The sequence below is a fragment of the Pediculus humanus genome, genomic scaffold, assembly GCF_000006295.1.
Source record: "Pediculus humanus corporis 1103172108180 genomic scaffold, whole genome shotgun sequence".
Lineage (NCBI taxonomy): Eukaryota > Metazoa > Arthropoda > Insecta > Psocodea > Pediculidae > Pediculus > Pediculus humanus.
The window spans coordinates 320,204-343,939 of NW_002987750.1; the positions used below are offsets into that span (position 1 = coordinate 320,204).

General features: G+C 37.4%; 2 protein-coding genes across 2 annotated transcripts; both read left to right on the plus strand.

Annotated features, from left to right (window-relative positions):
- Window positions 1–269: 269 nt before the first annotated feature.
- Phum_PHUM412780 (uncharacterized protein) lies at window positions 270–9,791 on the plus strand (the record flags this gene model as incomplete). The annotated part of the gene is made up of 3 exons (XM_002428928.1): window positions 270–291; window positions 563–571; window positions 1,072–9,791. 3 exons carry the CDS (start codon window positions 270–272, stop codon window positions 9,789–9,791), a joined length of 8,751 nt encoding a protein of 2,916 aa, XP_002428973.1.
- A 1,881-nt stretch (window positions 9,792–11,672) lies between these two features.
- Phum_PHUM412790 (uncharacterized protein) lies at window positions 11,673–23,176 on the plus strand (the record flags this gene model as incomplete). The annotated part of the gene is made up of 11 exons (XM_002428929.1): window positions 11,673–11,948; window positions 12,037–19,753; window positions 19,984–20,180; window positions 20,588–20,753; window positions 20,831–20,977; window positions 21,057–21,293; window positions 21,395–21,635; window positions 21,732–21,913; window positions 22,046–22,324; window positions 22,414–22,694; window positions 23,084–23,176. 11 exons carry the CDS (start codon window positions 11,673–11,675, stop codon window positions 23,174–23,176), a joined length of 9,816 nt encoding a protein of 3,271 aa, XP_002428974.1.
- Window positions 23,177–23,736: the final 560 nt, after the last annotated feature.

Here is a 23,736-nt window from a genome sequence, read left to right on the forward strand (position 1 = left end):
TTTAACAATAAATACTCGGTCGCCATTTTGTTTTTTTTTTCGAGGGAAATTAATTAATTACTCGATCGATTCGACGGGAAAATTTTTTTTCAACTTGAGTATTTCCGGTTACTTTCCATTTGAAATGGAAAATGATCGAATAAACCCTTTTTTTCGGATAAGGCACCAATCGATAATCGATCGGAAATCGTTAAAAAAAAAAAAAATAATAATAATAATAATAATAATGATGATGATGATGATGATGATGATGATGATGATAGAAATAAATGAATTATTCGTTAACCGATTGTGATTGTTTTTTTTTTTTTTTTTAATTACACGCACACAATTTCTTAACATCAATTTCTTTGATTTTTACATGTATATATGCACACACGCGCACATACGACAGTAATAATAATAATAATAATAATAATAAAAATAATAATTATTTTGGGGGGGTATTTTCATGATAATAAATTTTATCGTCATTTAAAATTACACAAATTTTTGAATTGCGTAGTAAACTCCACGTCATTTTTATTCAGAAAAAAGTTTTCTTTTTTTTTTTTTCTTAAAGTCAATGGCAGTAATATTCTCTTCTTCTTATTACGTAATTAATTAAATAAAAAAAATTATAAACGGTAATAAAAATTACGTAATTAATTTTTTTTACTTAACAAAAAAAAAGAAAAGAAAAAAGAAAACGAAAAACATTTTACGTAAAATTTTTTGCTAATTCGACTTAAATTTTTTTTTTTCTGTAAAATAATATTTATTATTATTATTATTATTATTACTATCGTATTTTTTTGTTTTGTTTTCTATTGACACGATCATTTAAAAATGTCAGTAACAAAATAAAAAAAAATTTTTTTTGTATAATTTTGTAAATATAAAAAATTAGCGCAAAATTCGCACGAGCATTTTTTTATCAAGAAAAATGTTCCTGCTTGCTTTTTCATTTTTTTTTTTTTTTTTAATGTTGGTAACAGGTTTTTTTTTTTTTTTTTTTTTTTTTTTTATCTTTTGTTTTTATGTTAATCTTCTTTCCGCTGTCTCACACAATTCACTAATTGACAAACAAAGGCTTTACAACGCTGTTACTGATCGACAATGATGATGATACTAGAAGCGGAAGATCTGCGAGACCTTCTGGCGTTCTCACATCCACGGCTCGAACGTTTGTACACGATGGCACAACAACGGAGTACGGAACTCAAGTCATCGGTACCACGTTAGATCATGGAAAATATTATGCTCAATTGTTACAAACTAGTTCGAAAATATATTACGGAAGTCATGAGAAAACGAACACGATTAAAACCAAATCCGACGATAGAGTTTATTACAAGAGTCGTTATTTAGGTTTTCCACACAATGTCGATAATTACATACAATCCTCCATTTTTCAAAATTTTCAACCCACTGAACCTTATTTTATATACGCGAGCAAAGAATCCAATCCCGAAAATCTAATCAAAACGGAAAATTTTGAAATCTCATTCGAAAACGGCGGTGCTAATTATCGCGATTCGAAATCGAAAAAAGAAGGCGGTGGTTTTGGTGTTGGTGGTGGTGGCGGTGGCGGCAGCGGCGACGGCGGTAACAAAGAGGTTATCATATTTCAAAGCGGCGACTCCGGACACCGTGCGGGAAAAAATGAAGAAAGCGGTGAAGTTATCGAAAACGTCATAAAACAAGAAAGGATTAACTTGTTTAACAAAAACAACGGTCAGTACGAAATAAAACCGACAAAAGTTTTTTCCAATGATCTTCCGACCGTCACCATTCGTCACGATTTTGCACCGAGCGGATTCAGCGTCGTGACGGAAGAAAAAAAAGAAGAAAAAATTTTCAAACCGGAAAAAACAAAATTGAGATCCGGTAAAAGTTTTGTTAGTAAACCCGTTGAAAAAAAATTCGACACCGTCACATACATGGGTTTTGCTGATTTTGTAACAACGGTTGGCAATACTGTTATTGTTTTTATGCCGAGCACGAGATCGGGAGATGATAAAGTTAAAGAAGTCACCGTGACTAAAATTGAAAGTGCACGATCTAAAAGCGGACAAGATGAAACCGTCGTGAAAACTCTCGTGTCGGAAAATCCGATAACCGTTACTAAAACCATCATCGAACACGATGTTAATCTTCAAACAACTGTACCGTCCCCGGTGGGCCTGGACAAAGGTGAAAACAAAGGGTTCGGAGAAGGTTTGGAATATGTATCGTCGGCTTTAGCGAAAGAACAAATTAAATTTGGAAATCCCGGTTTTGTCACGACCATTTTAGAACCTTCCGAAGTACTTTTGGAACCGTCCGAAACTATGTCTTATTCTTCGATTTCTAGAACTTCTCAAGTCACGGAACCTTTAGCGACGTTTGCAACAACCGTAACGAGAACTTTTAACACCGGTGGTAGCGATAAACCTTTGGGCTTGTTGAAATCGATCGGAGGAACAAAAGCGTACAATGGTACGACCACTCACTTCGCCAGCATGATTTACGGTACTTTTATCGACGGAAGCTACGCTCAGATACTTAAAACGTCATCCAATATTTATTATTTGGTTGAAACTCCCGACAGTATAACGGCCACCGTGGTTATCGATCAATCAAATACCGATTCACCAGATACGAAAGTAGTAGTCGAAGTTGAAAATCCTTCGACGACGGATGTTACCTTATCCGGTGTTGTTACAACTCCGGTAACCGTTGACGGAGAAGATGAATTGCTCGAAACATCCGATCCTGACGACGACGAGGACGACGACGACGTCGATGAAAAGATTCGATTGGGAACAACAACTGAATATGTTACCGAAGAAAATAAAACGGAAGAAGGTATTATAAAATCCGAAAAAGACGACGATGATGATGATGAAGAAGAAGTAAAACAACCTGAAAAGGATGATGATGATGATGATGATGATGATGATGACGATGGTATAAAAATTGTTAAAGGCGATGACAAAGAAGTAAAATCGGAGAGCGAAGATATTAAAAATAAGGATACCCTTGACGAAACCGAAATTACACAAACGGAAAAAGATAACGTTGATGTTTCTCAAACGAAAACCGAAGGCCTCGTCACTAGTTTGGTACCAACTACGGTCTATAAAACGTTTACTTACTTAACAACATTTTTTATTCCGACGGATGAAACTACGACAACATCTATTCGATCTAGAGAAGTTGTTACGTCAGAAGTTAGTTTAGTAACAAAAATAATTGATCCGAATGCAGTTTCACAAGAAATTTATCCCACAACTTCCATTTCTACACATGCCAATGAACTGGATAGCGATGACATGGATGATGAATTTCAATTACCCGATGCTAAACTTTCAACCCCGGACGTAATTCCTGTTACCGAAGAAACAGACAACAATAAAGAAAATGAAACAACAGCAACGACGACTACAACAACTACAACTACTACCACTACTACCGAAAAAGTTTTGGTAACCGAAGAAACACCACAATCAACTTTTGTTACGGCCGGTAATGCAGATGAAACGGAAAGCACGAATACTGAAGTAACATTACCAGACACTACTACTCCATTAACATTGCAAGAAACTCCCTCGTTAACAACAGTTACCGATAATGTAGAAGAAATAAAAACAACAACTACCGAAGAACCGAAAGCAGAAGAAGAAGAAGGAGAAGGAGAAGAAGAAGAGGAAAAGGAAAAACCAGAAAAATCCGAAGATTCTGAAACCGCGACCAAAGACGATGATGAGAGCGATGATGAAGAAGTCGAAGTCATTTTTAAAACATTGTTTACGACATACACTTATTTGACCACCTTTTTCGACGAGTCGACGAGTATTTCTTCGAGCGAAGTCGTAGTTACAAATATTATTACGTCGACATTAGATGCCACGTCGGAACTTTCGTCTAAACCGGTACCCAAAAGCACTCCCGTGTCTGACGAAGAAGTCAAACCCACAGAATTGCCAAAAAATATTGCAGAAGGCGAAATAAGTCCCAGTGGTGTTATACTCGGTGGTGCCGAAACAAAATTTTTCGACGACGATGAAGATGATGACGATGATGATGGAAATGATGAGAACGAAGATGACAAATCTTCCGTAACTTCTTCGTTGAAAGAAATACCGGAAAAAGAAGTGACGGCAACGCCAGCGTTAGACATCAGCGGTTTGAAAACACTTTACACCACTTACACGTATTACACCACTCTAGTTGACGAAGATGACTCCACCGAAGTGCAAACCAATACGGAAGTTGTTACAAATGTTGTTGGAGCCAATTCCGTTTCCGTACTTCCATCGTCGATTTTAGAAAATGAAGCTTTGTTTAAATCAAAATTTGAAATGTTGTTAAGACAACAACAAAGTCAAAGAGAAAGTGGCAAAACTAGTGATTTACCTTCTTCTTCATCTTCATCTTCTTCTTCGTCGCCATCTTCGTTAATATCGAAATCAGGTAATAAAGGTTCTTCCCTTTATTCGAGTAATCGACTCAATTCAAGCTCTCAAAGATTTTCCGGATCTTCGATTCAAGCATCATCGACCCTACAATCAAAACTTCAGTCCGATTTTAGTCGGTTGAGTCAATCATCAAAGGGATCCTATTTTCCAAAATTTTCAATCAAACCTACAGCATCGCTAAAAGATAAATACGGAGTTTTTTCCACTAAAAAATACAAAGATTCAGGAAACGATAAAGGTACCGAAGAAACGGAAGTAACGGATAGCGAAGAAGATAATTCCGTGACTCGATTAATATTAAAAGGAGACAAAAAAGATAGAACCGTCATTCGGAAACGTGTCAGAGCCAAACCCAAAGTTCTCGTTAAAGCAACCGAAGTAGATGAAAACTTGGGTGTGACCACAATTAGATTGGATCCGACTCCCGTCGAAGAAGAAAAAATTTCCGTTGAAACAATGGTAACCGATGTTAAGAGCAGTAGTTCCAAAGGCAGCAGACAAATTCGCATAGCGCCACCGGAACCCATTGAAAGAATAGGAGAAGTATTTTACGACGATCAAATCAGTTCGGAAACAAACACTGACGAAATTGAACCGTCTCCGACGATAGTTTTACAAACGTCTTTCACAACGTTCACGTATTTCACCACCGTTTACAAAGGCACGAGTTCTTCGGATGTCATAAGCAGATTAGAAACTGTAACAAACATCGTCACGGAAACTGTGAAACCAGAACTGGCACCCACATCAGATTTGAGTCCAGAAGATTCTACGCTTCCGATAACGTATTTTACGACTTTCACCTATTGGACTACACTTTATAAAGAAGGAAATACCATAATTACCAGCAGAGAAGAAACCGTTTCGAACGTGGTCACGCCTACCATTATACCTTCATCGACTTCAACGGCAGAAACAACAGCATCCGTCGACATCGGTCAAACGACTCCGTCTTTAATTTCTAATTTATTTTCGAGTACCATTATTCCGGATATCATTCCCGTGACAATAACATCCGATGTCGTCACAGAAACCGTAAGCACGGAAACTGCTGCTGCAGATTCGAGCGTAAAACCCACAGACAACTTAACTGATGTTTTGATTAGCAAAGAAGGTCTTTTCGGTAAAATAGAACCTACGACTTATTTTACCACGTATACTTATTTTACAACGAATTACGTGGATGATAGCACCGTGCTAAAAAGTCGATTGGAAACTGTTACCAACGTGGTCATTCCAACTCCGACAATATCGGATATATTGGTAAATGATCTGCAAACCGGCAGAGCCATAAACTTGGGGTCTGCTAACGCAATTTCTAAAATTTCGGAAAAAAGTAGCAGCGGTGAAAATTCAGTTAATGCTTTTCAAACGGGACTACTATCGACCGAAGTATCTAGTTTGATTGAAGATGGAAAAACAACCCTTTACTCGACAGATATTTTCGGTACTTTTATTGACGGACTCTATGCAAAAGTTTTAGAGAGTACAACAAAGGTTATTTCAGAAGCGGAAGTGTCTTCTACCATAGCATCTTCTTCTTCACCTTCTTCTTCTTCTTCCTCTGCAGTACAAAAAACGGGTATTGTATCTATTAACGAAGGAAAAATCGTGGATGCTGATGGAATTAGCACAACATTTTTTACAACCAAAGCGATAGGAACTTCCATCGACGAACTTTATGCTCAAGTGGTCGAAAGCACGACGTCAGTTTACGTTGATAATGATAAAAAATCAGCTTTAGCCAGTTTGCACACGGAAAGTCAAGACGAAAATGAATTTAAAACCGGACTCGTGCGTCTTATTGAAGGTAGCATAGTTCAAGACGGTACTACAACTTTGTACGAATCCAGAGTCATAGGTACCGTAATCGAAGGCAGGTATGCTCAAATAATAGAAAGTTCATCGAGTTATAAAATTGAACCAAGCATTGCTCCTTCTGTGACGATAGATTCCGAAGTGACGCAAACGCCGACTGTTGAGTTGACGTCACCTTCGCCTGCAGTTATCGAGGGATCTATTACGGATGAAATTAAAACGTCCGAAGAAGAACAAGAAGAAGGTGAAAATGGTGAGGGCGATAGTGAAGAAGAAGGAGATGAAAAAGATAAGGGAAGACACAAATCGCGTTTGACGTTCCAGTCTAAAAAGAGAACCTTCACGCCTGTTATCAGGCCATTTGCTAGCAGAAATAGACCGACATTTTTACCGAAAAAGAAAACTTTAGGCTCTACGGGAGCTCAAACTATTACGCGTGCAAACTTCACGCCGACAATTACGGCGACGCTAGCTACAAAAAGTGAGGGAACCAGAGGTAATAGATTTGGCGGCAACAGAAAAAGCTCTTATCAAAATCTAAGTTCTGATGTGAAACCGACGGCGAGTAGTAGCAGAAAATTTGGTAGAAACAGAAGTACATTTGCTTACTCCTCTCCGACCATTTCCTCTTCTTCTTATTCGCCTTCCCGCGGTAGAGGATCGTCAGCTAGAGTAAGTGCTACGCCGACATTAAATGTGAACGGTGGTAGAAGTCGCGCTAATTACAAAGGAAGCACTAGCAGAGCTGCCTTTAATTTTGATGCAGCAGCTGCGAGAAGTAGTTTGGGAATCGGTCGACCTCGAGTGAGACCGACATTATCTGGTTTAAACAGAGGAATCGGAGGTCAAACAGTTTTAAACAATCCACCGAATGATAAGGTAAATGATTTGACGACGATTGTCAGTGAAGATGATGAAGGAGCTTTTACATCTGAAGAAGACATTCCAGGAACTACTGTACCGACGACAACAACCGAAGATCCTAATTTAGCCCGTCGCAATAATAATCCACTTCTTAGATTCAGGAGGCCTTTATTGCCCAAAGTGCAAACATCGACTACCACACCTAAACCTGCCACAACTCAGGCTCCAAAAAGAGGAATATTAAGTGGTAGGAATAACAGAGTGTCGAATATAAATACGACACCTCGCGGAGCCAGCAGAACTCCAGTAAATATTGGACGTAATAATTTACCGGGACGTTCCAGGACAGGAAATAATTTATTTCCTCCGAGAGGTTTATTTAAAAAGCCCACTCCTCAAGAAGTAGAAAAAGAAGAAGAGGAATTTTTCGATGACGACGACGAAGATAACATTGAAGACGAAGACAACAACTTTGATGAATCTTATACGAAAGAAGTGGAAATAGAACCGGAACCGAAAAAAATTGAAAAGGTCGGAAGAGGAAGAGGTTTCAATCCGGTACAAATCAGGCCATTTAATTTTCAAAGACGGTCAAAAAGACAAGCGGATTACGGATCTAGAAACAAACAGAGTTCTGACTCATCGTTGTCACCGAGATACCGTCGTCCTAAAGCCAAAGCAGCAGCACCAGTTCAAGCTCAAGAACGCATAGACTATTACGATGATGAACCGGTTTCATCGGAATTGCCAAAAACTCTTAAAAATGGTAACGGAAGAGTGTATTCCAGAAACAGACCTCAAAATCATCAGGCTCAGACTTCGAGTCCTCCACCACAATCGAGAATAAGGCCAACATCGGCTACGTCGCAAAACTCTCAACGACCACAGTTTACTCTCAGAGAGAAAGACACAAACTCGAGTCCGAAAACCACTAATTTCAGAAGAGGACAAACTTCTGCTCCTCGTCGAAAGAGTAGTAGCAACACTCACAAGGAAAGTGAATCTCCTAGAAGAAAATCAAGTAGCAGAAATAGACCTCAACATCAAAATCAAGCACTCAATGACTTGACCAGAAATAATCAAAGAAGAGGATACTCTAACAATAGAAACAAAGTGAGCACGACCAGGCCTAGAGCACGATTCGGAGAAACAGATGATACTTTCACTTATCAACCTCCTGTTTTCGATGGAACCATAACAGTCACGCATAAAATTCCCTCGGAAGTAACGATTCCGGTCGTTAATGGTAAAGTTACCGAATACCGGAATGTAATTACAGCAAAACCAAGTCTTGAAGTATTAGGACCTCATCAATATACCATAAGTAGCACTAATGGCGGTACCGTTTTGTACTTAAACCGCGAAATAACCGAAACTTTAAACAACGGAATAACTGAAATTACAAAATTTTTAGTACATGAAACGCCTACCACGAGCGTTGTTTTCACTCCCACGACAATTAGAGGACGAAAAACAAGTTTTTCGCACATCGTACCGAGCACCGTTTACGATATAGAAAACATTGTAACAAGCATTCAACCGCAAATAGCAGCAAACGCGCCTTTAGCAAATATTTTATTATCTCAATTGTTACTCGGCAACATTAATTTGCCGCAGAATCAACCATTGGGCATCCCTCAACCGCCGGCACCCTTAACGCCGACCACCGAATACAAAGTGAGAACAACGAGCTATGTAACATCCGTTACGGATCACATTTCTACAGTATTACCAATCACGTTCAGAGGAAAGGAAATATTAACGACAATCGTAGAGGATACGGTTAACGTGATAACAGCCACTGAATACATCACCGACACCATCGTCGTAACGCCAACGTTCAGCCCCAATCAGCAAATAAATTCTTTGCTATTGCCAGCACTTCTACAAGCTCAGCTGTTAAACCCCAACCAACCCGTACCTCCGCCTCAACTCCCGATTCCGGCTTTCACTCAATTACCCTTCACTCCTCCTCTCGGAATAGAACAATTTAAATACGACGCATTACAACCCCAAGATTTCAAATTGGAACCCGTGACGGACGACAGATTAAAATTGGGAAGAGACAACGACATTCACTTGGAAAGAGAACTCGAAGAAAGAACCGTCGAGGGAACGGAAAACGTTAAAGTCTCACACAAATCCAAAAGTCGTAAAAAAAGTGATAAAAAAAGATTAGAACCGGAACCGGCGAGAGAAATCATAACGCTCTACGTTTCGGGTAGGAAACCCGGAGAATTCAGCACCATATTATCAACGGTCACGAGCGGTGAAACATCCGTCATAGTTCGAAAAAGAGAAGCTCCATTGTACGACGTTGAAAAATTTTTCATAAAACCATCCGAAGCGAAACAAATGAAAGTCTTATCATCGATAGCTTTGATGACCCTTGACGAAGACGCGTCACATCCAAATGAGAAAACTTATTTAGATTATTACGTATCGCCGGCAGCATCCGAGGTACACGTACCCGTTCCGAGCAAGGATATCAATTTAGAGACTCAAAGTTTAGAAAGTGTTTTGGGTGATGTGAGCAAACACGTGACGAACAGTTTAAAAACAGCCAAATCAACAAAAACAATCGTCAAACCGACTCTGAACAATTACAATAAGAAAAAAACCAGTGCAAAATCATTTCAATCCAAATCCCTGATCGATAATTATTGACGTCATTGATTTATTGATTTTTTTTTATTAAAAAAAAAAAAAAATTTTTTTTACGTTAAACATTATTACAAACGGACAAACAAAACAGACGAGACTCAATAGAAACCGATACATAATTTAATACGACTAATTATTATTATTATTATTAATATTATTATTATTATTATTTGTATATAGTGAACTCTATAGATTAAATTTTTTTTTTTTTTTTTAACCAATCCAATTTGTAAAAATTACATTAAGTGTATGAATGAATGAAAAAAAAAATAAAATGTCGGACGGTAACTTTTAATAATAATAATAATTATATATATATATGTATATGTATATGGTTACCCCTCCCTCTCCTTTTCCCTCCCCTCCCCACTTAAAAAAAAAACCAAACTTATTTTATTATTAATATAAATTATATATATATAAATAAATATATTTAAAGTTTTTTTTTATTTTTAATTTTTTATTCTATTTAATAAGTAAACAAAAAACCTTTAAAAAAAAATAATGATAATGATAATGTTTATCATTATTATTATAACGGGAAAAATGAAGCCGAGAAGAAAAAAAAAAAAAAAATTTTTTTTTTAAATTATCTGCTTAAACTTGACACTTCAACCACCACCACCACGCTGTTTTTATCCTTCAACAGCAGACTTGATTTCTAATTTTCTAAAAAATTTTTATTGGGGTGAGTTTGGTTCATATTTACTTCTCTTTTCTATCTTTTAATTAATTTTTTTTATTTTTTTTTTAAACAGATTAATTAAAAAAAAAAAAAAAAAAAGAAAAAACGAAGAAAAAACGGTTTTCGCGGGTTTTTTCCGGTTCGTCTCCTCCCCCCGGTTTGTTTACGTTAAGTTAACGGTAAAAATAAAATCAATGAAATCATCGATTCCACCGCCTTCGTTAAACTTGTGAACGTTTTAACGTGACGTCATCAAACGCCATACTCGTTTCGCCATTTTGGAAAACTCTACGATTATTCCGAAATCGTTTTTTTTTTTTGTTTTAAAAATTTCACTGTTTTTTCTCATCATTATTATTATTATTATTATTAGATTGCATAATTATTTGTTATTAATTGTTTATTTAAAATAATGTATACGACTAATTATTTATTTTTTTTAGCGGTAATAATAATAAAAAAATTACTTGAAAAAAATTGTTTTTTTTTTAACGTACGTAAGAAAAATACGTAATAAATAATTATCGCGAATTACTTAATATTATTATTATTATTATTATTGGGTTTTTCTCGAAAAAAATTTTCTTCGGTCATTTTCTAAACCTTTTTATTACTTAATTTTTTTTTTTCCTTTAAGAAACGACGATTGTTTTCTTTTTAAAAAAAAAAAAAAAAAAAAAGTTCATAACCTTTTTGGGTTTTTTTTTTTGTTTTGTTTTACGATCGTGACATAATATTAACGCGGAAACAATTCTTATTGAGTATTATTATGTTACTTAATTTTTTTGTTTTTCCTTATTTTCGGGGGGCGGAGAGAGAGAGAGGGGGCGGAGAGAGGGAGGGGGTTTCACTATTCAAAAAAAAAATTCTTTTTAAAGTATGAGAATGAATTATTTATTAACCTGCGATACCAAATAATTAGTTAGCCGACGTGAAAAAAAAAATTGAAAACAATTCAATAATTATGCAATTAATAATAATAATAATAGTGATGATAATAATAATAATAATAAAAAACCCTTTCGGCCGCCAATTTAAATAAATAAAATAAAAATTATCGATTCGTTTTTTCTTTTTTTTTCTTTTTTTTTTCTTTTTTTTTTTTCTTTTAAATATTTCCGTTTTTTATTTTATTTTATACGTTTTATTATTATTGTTATTTATTTATTTATTTATGTGAAAGAGATAATAATGATTTAATGTTTTATTTTAAAAATTCAGAAAGTATTGTTAACAACAAAAAATTCGGTAGGAGTTTCGATGCCGTACATTCGGATTTGCGTTATAATTTAGCGACCAAAGTCATGAGCAACGGAGTCGAAGTCATCGTGGCAACAGATAAAAAATCGAGACCTGCTTTGGAACCCGAATATTTAAGACTTTTATCAAGCACGGTAACGAGACCCATAACTTTGGCACCACACACTTTATCAAATCTCATGTCGATGGTACTTTCTTCTGAACAAGTCAATGAAGTAAGTTTAATTTTTCTTTTTCGGAAAGTAAATTCTTTTTACTATTATTTACTCATTTTCTTTTTTTTTTTTTTGTTTTCCTTTACAGGATCACAACAGCATCATGTCTCTCCTCAATCCTTCTTTCGTAACCGACACATATTACACGGTTTTCAATTACAAAACGACGACGGTCAAAAATTCTAGCACGAACGTATCGAACGGTAAAACGACCGTGACAAATTATAAAATCAAACCGAACGGTGGCGAGAGCCAGGGTGAAGAAATCGCACCGACAAAAACAATATCACTGTCGGCAAATACGAGTCCGACGTTGGAAACGGAAGTTTACAATACCGAATACACGTACATAAATAAATTTTTCGACGAAGATCAACCCTTGGTGGTGTCGGCCACGCATAACGTGTACAACACGATCGTAGGCGGTGCTTACGACTATCACATGAATTTAGAACCGTCCGAAACGTTTCCGACAACGAACACGTATTTGAAAACGGTCGAACTGACGAAAACCTTGACGGATGGTACGGATGTACAGACGATGAGTACGACCGATGTCCTCACACAAATCATCGTCACAAACAAACCGGTTAAGAAAGCGACGACGAATTTGCCAACGACTAAAAACATTACGAAAACTTATTTCGTGACCTATACTTATTTCAGTACTTACGTAGACGGTGATAAGACGAAAGTGAAAAGTGACGTCAGCGTGAGTTCGGATGTCACCGTGGAAAAATATTACATAAAACCCAAAAAAACGGATTCGAAATTTTCACAAGAGATAAAAAAAACGGAAAAGCCTATTGATCCGACGAGTTTTCCGTTTAACATCGTCGCCACGAAAACGTACCTCACCGCTTTTACGTATTACACGACGTACTTGCAAGAAGAATCCGGGAAAGAAAACTTTCAGACCAAAGTCAATTTGAAAACGAAATTAGTGGAGAACACGGTGACGGAAACGTTGTCACCTCAAGAATTCAGTTCGAAAGATTTAAACGCGTTAACGAGTTCTCTGCGCGAAATAACCGGTTCGATTGTGGCGACGGCAACGCTTTTAAAAGGCGACACGATCGTCATAACGGCATACAAAAGTCCGCACGCGAAAGAATCCTCAACGTTGAAAAAACCGGAAATCAAAATCACAAAAACTATCATGCACGACGGCGAATTAAAAACAAAATGGCATCATCACGATAACAAACAAGATAATGAATCATCCAAAACGGAATTCACCCTTAGACCGAGTAGTTCGTCGGGAACTAAAACTAAAATAACTTTGTTGAAATCGTCAAAGAGTTCGTCGTCGTCCAACATTCCCGTTGCTGAACTTTTGGTCGACGAAGGAGAAAGGGATACGATGGCGATCACACCAACGAGTACGTTGTTGACGCCTACGGAAACACCTTCCGTTTCTCACTTCACCACAAGTCAGAACGATCACGAAAATAAAGAAAAGAATTCGGCGAATGCAGAAGAAAGTTACGACACCGACTCAACCGCATCTTCGGTAAATGATCAAGAGACAAAAGGTGAAAAAGACGAAGAGTTCAATTCGATTTCGAATGATCAAAAAAAAGAGGAAACGATGACGCAATCGACTTCGAATATGACTAATAATAATAATGGCGGATTAATCACTTTAAACGTTTTGAAACCGGTTATTAATGCAATGGCGGAATTGATACAAAACAACTTGAATAAAAATTCACATTCGGCAAATAAGAAAAACGATACGATTAAAAATGACAACGGATTGTTTGTCGACAAACAATCCGTGAGCAATAACGTCAATCCTCTTCTTAAATTTGTCAATAAATTTACGTCGGGAACGACGAGTAAACCCTCGTTGGAACCCAAGCCGAGATTTACGACTCCGAGAACTCCCGTATACATCCCTGTGGGTAGCTTCGGTCAGGACTCTAAATTTGTTGAAAATCAAAACAGACGAGTACTGATAGCCAATGAACCGGAAAACTGGCACGAAAAATGGAAAAACATTCACGCTAAAAATTTTGAAAAAATTCGAACCCACGATAATCCGATTAATTTACTGGAAGGTGGAATACCCATAAGTCCCGGACAAGTCATAACGACCAATTCCGATGTTATCATAGGGAGACCGGGTGAATCGGGTCCGAGACCGCCAACTTTTGCTCTGAAAAACAATATACCGGTTGATATGAAACCCCCGCCGGTTCCTCCCAATTTATTTGCCGCCTCCGAAGAAGATCATTTTATCGGACAGCACAGCACGAACAAAGGCGTCAATCTGAGTTATAAAAATGGAGCGTTAAACGTTAAACCGCCGCCGTCGTCTCATGTATCATCATCATTATCATTATCAAAAGTTCATAATCAAAATTTTAAAAATTCGCGTCTTAGTTCGAACGAACGTCAAAAAATCAGCACCCATCATAAAAATTCTCAGGGTGTGGGATCCGGTGCTAACGTGAAATACGATTCGGGAACGATTGATTTGAATCCACCACCTGTACCACCGCCCCCGGTACCTCCTCCGAATCGCGGTGTCCACCACCGACCTCATTTGAATAATAATCACAAGCCTCCTAAAAAACCCATTCCTCACAAAACGCCAAATGTCATCCCTCCTCCTGGACCATTGATCGAACCCCACTTATCTGCAGCCAATTTAAACCCTCCGTTGATAGCAGTTCCGGCGATACCGATAATAAATCAACCGGTACCCGTACCGATATTACAATCTACTCCCACGTTAAACGTTATCAATCCCGATGGTGTGTTACTAGTGCCGACTGTTGGTGACGTTTTAGAGAGTAATGAAAATAACGTTGTGGATCGTTCGACGAATCGACCATTTTTGGTTAACATTCAACCGTCTCAAGTGGCCAACATCGTAATACCTCACGGAAGTTCAACGGCTGTCATTGTCGGCGGTGAAAAACAGCATGCGTTAAAAGGAGAAGTAATTGATGATCCTTCTCCTCATCCGGAACCCGAAACCGTCGGTTTTGTCGGTTCTGAACCCGTATTAAAACTCGAAAACGATGATATATCGTCTCAGATTCACTCCAACGAAGCATTATCAGCTGGAAGCGTTCAAGTACCGCAAACGAGTCAAATCGGTAACTTGCTTTTGACCACAAATTCAAAACTGGTACAAAATTCGGATCAGGCATATTCAACTCTACAAAATTCTTATTTAAATCAATTCAGTCAAAATCATCAATCGATTTCGAACGTTTTCACCGGAAGTTTTAATCAACAACCGGTTTCTCCGTTGAGTGGTAGCAGCACATCATCGTTTAAAGATCAATATAAACTAAAACAAAAAGTTGAAAGTGAAGTTTTGCCTGGACGCGATCATCCACATAAACTACAAAACAACGACGTGAAATCGACAAATGAAAATATCAGGTTCGGGTCATCCGAATTGACGAAACATCAACAACAAAGCGGGGAAATTCAAAACGTTTACAATCCTCACCAACAGGAACCTGGTATCAATGGCGGCGTGTCAAACGTTCACGCCACTCTAGGGTCCAATCATAATTTCGATGAAAAATATTTAAAACAAATACAAAATTTTAATGGAGGAACATTGTATCCGTTGCCTCCGAATGGTTTGTACGCTCCCCAAATAAATTATAATTACGGTCAAAATTTGAACGGGGGAGAAATTCTCGTTGGAACGTCATTCGTCAATCATTCACCCGGTCAACCCGGTACGATTTCTCATTCAGGAAGTGATTTATTTACAACTTCATCAAATTATCAAAATAAGACAACTTCTCAAGATATTCCCAACAAGATTTCTGGACAAAATGTAAAAGGTTCTTCTCAAAGGAAAGAAACGAATCCGTTGAAAGATATATTGATGAGTTACACGGAGGAGAAAGAGAATTTAAAGACTCAAAATTCAAAAACTGTTCAAAATCAAGGTCAAAATTTTAACAAGGGTCATCCGAACGATTTTACCAACGATCTTTCGCCTCCTCCTTTGCCACACAGGCCCATGTTCATGACACCCCATCAAGTACAAAATTCTCAACAGAGGTATCCTCATTTGCCGCATAAAAATTTACCGACTCCTCTTGAATTTATGGTACCGCCACCGAAAACTCCCGTCCGTCACAAACCCAACAAACCTCACGGAGTTATAGAACCGCACGCGAGACCTGTGATTCCCGTGGGTGCTAATGCTCCTATTCAAAACTATCCACATCCTAGACCCGACGAAATGGTCATCTTGCCAAATAAAAATCGCGTTGAATATTCGGAAAATGGTTTTATTAATCAAATCAAAACCCAACAGCAGCAGCAACAACAACAGCAACAACAGCTGCAGCAGGACCAACATCAAATTTCACCAATGACTGTCGTTTACTACGATTTGGATGCTAGTGACACGAACGAACCCTACAGAACGGATAATTCGGACGAACGCGAATCGTTTTCAAGGCCGACACAACTTCCAAATCAATATCCGACGGATTACTCACAATTCAATAAAAATTCGAATCAATCTCACTCGACCGGAAGTCATTTGTTACCGCCAAACTTTTTACCCGGTAAAGTAATTCAAACTCAGCAGCAGAAGCAGCACGACTCACACGTTTCCCAATCCGACAGTGATAAAACTCACGTGAAATCAGAAACGAAATATCATCATTCGTATAATTTGAAAAACGTTTCGAATGCGCCGCCATTTTATAATCACGGACCGATAATTAAAAACAAAACCGAACAAAATGAATTATTTAAACCCGGAGATTATCCAGCGAATTCTTACGAAAATTATTTAATCCGAAACCCTTCGATTCACAATAATAATAATAATAATAATATTAATAATAATAATTTTAAAAATCATAAAGAATTTTACTCGTCCGTGAGTGAAAGTGAAAATTCAAACGCGAACCTTCATTTGAAAAATCAAGAAGAAGAATCCGTTAAAAATCCGACAAAAAGTTCAGGCGGTAAAATACCGACGGAAATAAAACCGATCAAATTAAATGTTTTATTTGACGATTCGAACGCGAGCGTTAATTATCAATTGAACCCGCCGAACGTTCACACGTCGAATCACGTTAAAAATGGTAACGTTTTCGGCGTCAGACCGCAGTACATAAATCAAGAATTATTTCCATACGGTTCGGTGCAAGACGGAGTTAAATCGACACCAGAACAAAATTTGAAAAATCCATCAAAGGACTCATTGGGATCATCATCGCAAACTGAATCAGTCGTCGGTCAAAGTCTAGAATCGAACATCTACGGCAATAAGATAAAAGTTCACAAACCTAACGAGGAATCGTTGAACGGGTCAAAAGGTCATTCAAACAACCCAAGTGAAAAATACGATTCGTCGAAAAGAACGCAAACGCAACAACAAAATCATTCGAAACCTTTCGCGAGTCCTGAAAATCAAAGGCCTTTTAAAAATTTCGGTCATTCTGCTACGTCACAAAATAATAGAAATAAAGTCGTCGTCGGTTATCCGACGATTACGAATGTACCTGCACACGCCGCCGCGGATTCGAACTCCCAGGAATTATTCGATCAAAGTAACAATAATAACGTACACGGAAAACGACCTCTCGATTTTACGAAACCCGGAAATGTAAATAAAATCAAAATACCCGCGGATGTTTCCGGTCAGAATAAAATCACAAACGAAAGTAAAGAAACTGAAAATGTTAAACCTTCCGTCGGTGTACCAGTGAAAGGCCATTCTGGTATACGTACAAATATTACCAACGTTCAAAAATACCAAACAGATCAATACGGTAACAAAACAATAAATTTTTTCGAATATAAACCGAATTATGACGTAACCGAAATTCAAAATGGCAACGATGCCAATAAATGGTTCGGAGGTAATTTTCATCACAATAATAATAATCGATACGGTTACGATTACAACGTATCGATTCCTTCGGCGATAAATCAATTATTGCTCAACGGCGATAATCAATACAATTTGAGCAGTTCGATTAATCCGATGATGGGAGTTCCGTCGGATATTCAAATGACACTCATGACGCCTCCCAAAGCACCGGAAAATAATAAGAAAGTAGAAGAAGTCATGGGTTTGTCTCCTCCCCCTATTGAACGTCCGAGACGACCGTTGAGACCTCACAGACCGCAACGTCCGAAACCCGGTCACAAATTTGAAATACCGACCACTACAAAAACCATTTTGTCACCGATCGCCATGGATGCTGACTTCCCACCGGTTCGTTCTCCGAATTTCAATAGGAAACCGGTTAATCCGCAAGATATATTTCCTCCGAGATTACCCGATGATTTTATTCATCACGTACCGGATTATCCGATTCGAACAACGCCCAAAACGCCTAAACCCTCCCTGAAACCTATCGATGATTTATCTATCGGCGTGCCGACTCCAACTCCGCAAAATACAACGATAACCGCGAGCGAAGAAGAAGTAGAACACGAAGGAGAGCCATATTTTGCAGAATCTGAAATAAACGGTCATTCTAAACCGATCGATAATGATCAATTGCCATCTACCGTTCGACGCCCACCACCATCGGTCAACAACTTGAGTAAAATTAATAACGTTTCGTCGATTTCGACGATCGATCATGAGGAAATCAACACGAAACAAAAACCTCATTCGACGATACATCGAAATAAAGACAGCACGACGGTGTCACCGACGACAGACGACCTCGTCATATCTCCGACGTCAACAATTTCGGTCACGAAAACTTATAAGACGAGAGTTAGTACGTCAGTCATTCCGACGGCTACTGAACCGTACTCTGATTGGCATAACACCGACATAATTACTGGTTCGGAAACAATTTTCGACGTGGATCACTTTAGCAGTCACGGAACTCCGACGATAAAAAGTGTTACAAACAAAAAAAATATTGTCACGTCGATATTAAGCTCGGGATCGACGACCATATTCGGTGAATTGTACACTCCGAAACCGAATCTCATCTTGGAAACCAAATACAATGTTTCGCCAGGAATTAGAAAAAGCGAGGGTTCTGCCAATAAGAAAATCGATAATAATAAAAATGATAAACAATCGACGGAAATTGTTGTCGCACCGGTAATCATACCCACTCGAACGACCACCTTAACCGTCACGACGACGATGACGACGGTGGTGCATAGTTTGGGTCATAAACCTCTCACGAAAACGGTCGTTTTGACTAAAACTTTAATATCGACCGTTTTTAATAAGATCACGGAAACTAAAACATTAGTCAAACCGACAACGTCGACGTTGATTCAAACCCATACAATCGCAACAACCAAAACAACTCTCGTCGTTCCGACTGGTTTATATCCTCCGCAAAATAAATATCCCGCGGGAGGAACGTTAAAACCAGAGATTTTCGTTGCCGACCCACATGCTAAAGACACTATGACCATATCCGTATCATCTTCTTTCAACAAGTACAACAACAACAACAACAACAACACGGAACAAAACGATCAAACCGGTGACGATTCCATCATGGTCGTCGTATCGAACGAACAACCCTCCAAATCCGACCACGCATCCGATAATGGCGATGATGGCGACGATCATGATGACGATGATGATGCCTCGGAGATAAGCGACGAAGAAAATGACGTGTCCCATTCCAGAGTTCTCGTCGGTGGAATATTTAACGCGAACGTTAACAAAGAATTTACGGACATAAGCAAAGTGGATGAATGTTTTCCAAAATGCAAACCCACTAAAAACGAATTGTGTCAAAGAATCAAAGGTGTATTAAAATGCGTTTGTCGACCTGGATTTGCTAGAATGTTCCCGGACAGGCCTTGTGGACGTAAGTAAATTTTAATCATAATTAAATTCAAGTTTTTTTTTTAAAAAAAAAAAAAAAAAAAAAAAAAAAAAACTCGTTTTGACCTAATGAAAAAAAAAAAAACCGCCTTCGACATTTAATTTAAATAAAATAATAATAATAATATTACAACTTTCATCGAAAAATTTCGACGAAAGCAAGCAAGCAAACAACCAAACAAACAAAAAAATTTTTTCATTTTTTTTTTCCAGCAACTTACACGTACAAAGTCAAATTAGCTCTGGATAAACTCGGTACGGAAAAAATAAATTACGAAAAAAATGTCGCGCAAACAAATTCCGCAGACATGTCTAAACTCATGACCGTCACAAAGGAAGGTTTGGACAGGATGATCATGCAAAGCGAATTAAGAGATGTTTATCACGGCGTGATTGTAAACGGTTTTCAGGTATTATTTAGCCCTTTGGCGCGAAAAAAAAAAAAAAAAATATTTTGAATAAGGTAACATGAGAGGTCAATGTGAAAACAGGTTCGAAGAAAGCCGTTAAAAAATTTTTTATTTTAACGATGATGATGATGATGATGATGATGACACAGTTAAATAAAAACGGAAAAAACCATTTTAACTTTTCACTTTTTAAATTCTTAAGACTAATGAAATTTTTTCACGCTCGAAATCGCCATTTCCCCGTTTTTTTTCTGTCGTCGTTGCACGCACACAGTATACACACCCAGGCGGCTTTAAGGGGACTTCAGTTACGTCATCACATCAGTTTAAGGGGGTTTCAGTTACGTCATACGCGACAGCCCGTCATCTGTTTGTTACAATTGTTATTTTTATTATTATTGTTACAGGAAAAAGAAAAAAAAGCAATGGTCAATTTTTACGTGCAACTTTCCGAAAACACGGACGAAAAGAAATTGATGGGCATATTTAAGAACACGTTGCAAACGAGTAACTATAGCTTGGGTGGCACTGAACTTTTCGCCGCGAGGGAAGGTGATAATTTAGATGCCGAAGGTATGTTTTTCCGCCATCTTTTTTCCTCTTTTTTCCCACTTCTTAACTCGGATACGATCGTTTCCGTTTGTTTTCAGATTTCAACGAGTGTTTAAATCCAAAATATCACGATTGTTCCGAACACGCAAGATGTTTTAACCTCAAAGGAACTTACACGTGTAGTTGCAAAGAGGGTTATACTGACGTTTCTGAAAATTCACTCTTTCCGGGACGTCTTTGCTCGGGTACGATAACAAAACGAAAAAAAAAAAAAACAAAATGTCCGTTGCGAAACGTTCGATTAAAAAATTATTGTATTTTCAGACACGATCGGTTGCGAATATTGCGGTTATCACGGTGCCTGCTATCCGAAAGGTGAAGGTCAAATGACTTGCGAATGTTTTCAATGGTATTCCGGAGAAAGATGCAATATAAATTTAAAAGTTTTACTCATTGCCCTTGTGACAATAGGAGCCATTTTATTGGCTCTCTTATTGGTTTGTGCGGTTTTAACGTGTCTCAACAAAGGAAATAAAAATTCATCCGCCAACAGGAGCAGCGGTAAACCTTAACATTACGAAATTTTTTTTTTTTTTTACACACGGTACATTCGAATAATTTAAAAATTATTATTATTATTATTATTATTATTATCGTTTAAGGTTATTTGAGGTACAGAGGACCTTCTAGTCATTCGATCGACAGGCGTGCTATGATAGGAGATTCATCGTCGGAATCTAGTTTGGATAACATACCGTATTTGAATCCGCCGCCGCCGATAATACCCATGCCACCAACAATGATATCGAAGAAAAAAGCCATGTTGAGACAAGTAAAAGGACCCATGACGAAAACATTACCACCACCAATGGGACCACCGCCACCACTCGACCAAAGAGAAAGGTACCTGACAGACATTTTTTTTTTTTTTTTTTTCAAATGATATATAAAAATTAAATCGACCTCAATTTTTTTTTTTTTATAAAAAATTTTCATCAGGTCTGTGACGGTTATGATACCTAGAGCCAAATACAGACCGGTTCCTCCTCTTTCTCCTCACATGACAATGTCGACATTTTCACCGGAAAAACATTTGCCTAAACCCGTAGGAGGGGGTACGATTGCAACGGAACAAAAATTGATAAGTTATCTCGACGGAAATACAAAAGAAGAAAAAATTGGTAATTTATTAAAAAATTAACGTTTGTGCGACAAAATTGTAATTTTTACGACAATTCAAAAATTATTATTATTATTATTTTTTTTTTATTTTAAATTTTCAGTCGTGAGTAAAAATCAAATCAACAGACAAGAGAGCGGAGATCAACATAAAACGTACGATTACAAGACCACTTTGATAGCACAAGTCAACGAACCTTCTAGAATGATGACGTCAGGAGGAGATAAAAAAACCGAATCCAAAATATTCGAATACGAATATAAAATATCCAACATGGTTTTTTCAGATGAAACAAACAGCGCCGACAGGAGATCCGGTAAAAGCATCGACGACAGATTCAGAAGACATTCCGATTCGACTCATCTTCACACGGACAACAACAGAACGTTACAATTTAGAAAATATTCAGCCGGTATGGAAAAAAATTTTTTTTTCACGTTCTCTCCTCCCCCCCCAAAAAAAACCATCTTTCAATCTTTCTTTCTTTTTCCCACCCCACAGGAGCTTTGGTTTCGGCCGGATATGAAGTTTCGGCAAAAGTAGGTATGCACAATCATAATCAATCGGAAGAAGAGGAAGGAACGGAAGATGGAAATTCCGCCATATTGAACACGCTCACGATGAAAAGCAACCGTTCGCAATTTACAACGCTTAACAGAACGGGAGATCACAAAACAATGTCGGAAGCGAGGTCTTACGACGAAACAACGGTACATCCTCAGACTAGGTCGTTAAACACAAATTATTCCGGAAGTAGTCCATCGTCTCGAGCAAACAATGACGTAAGACATCAACAAAAACAACAAACTTTTCATTATTATTATTATTATTATTATTGATTTAAAAATTAGGTGCGGACGAACGAAAGAATTCGGATTATATATCGAGGTTAAGATCGACATTTTTGCCAATTCTAATTCCACGATTAATTGTAAAACTCTTCGAATAAATTTATTTAACAACAAGGTCGCAAACGTGACTTAAAAAAAAAAAAAAAAAAAAAAAACGTGGAACTAGGAAAATATTCCGAAACGATCAATCATGTTTTCTAATCGATATTTTTTTCAATTAAAAACGATTTTTGTAATTCGATTGTAACATGATAATAATAATAATAATAATAATAATAATAATAATAATAATAATAATAATAAAATGTTTTGTGTTTCAGGAAGGGCACACGATGATCGAAAGAGATTTAGGGTCAACATTTATAATGCCCGAATCGCAATTGTTCAAACCGGAACCGGATAGGGTGAGTTAATTAATTAATTAAGTTTTCTATCGACACGTTTTTTAAAAAATTTATGACGTCATAATCGGATTATATATTTGTTTTTTTTTTTTTTTTTTTTTGCAGGGGAGCGACATTTCGAATTTCGATTCGCTTTAATTATTTTAAAGTCGAATAACAACCGACAATCGTTTGTTTTGAAGAATTGAAAAAGATTTGGATGTTTGTGTTTTAACTTGTGGTGTTTGTTTTCGCATACATCCGCATACAAACAAACAAAAAATTTTCTCACTCTTTCGCGCACACACACACACACACATTCAAACTAACTGTGGTTTGAAATTGTTTTCTTTTTCCTTCCATTTTTTTTCTCTTTCATTTTCTTTCTCTCTCTTTCTTTTCCCTTTCTTTTCCGTTACTACCTCCCCTTCCCCTCCCCCGCCCTCTCTCTCTCTCTCTCTCATAAATTTTTTCACCGTCTTCGAATTCGCGTAAATCATGTGAGATGAAGCGGAAACATCATCCACAAACACACATACAAAAAATTTCCAAACGAGGAAAAATTATTTATTTATTTTTTAAATTATTAA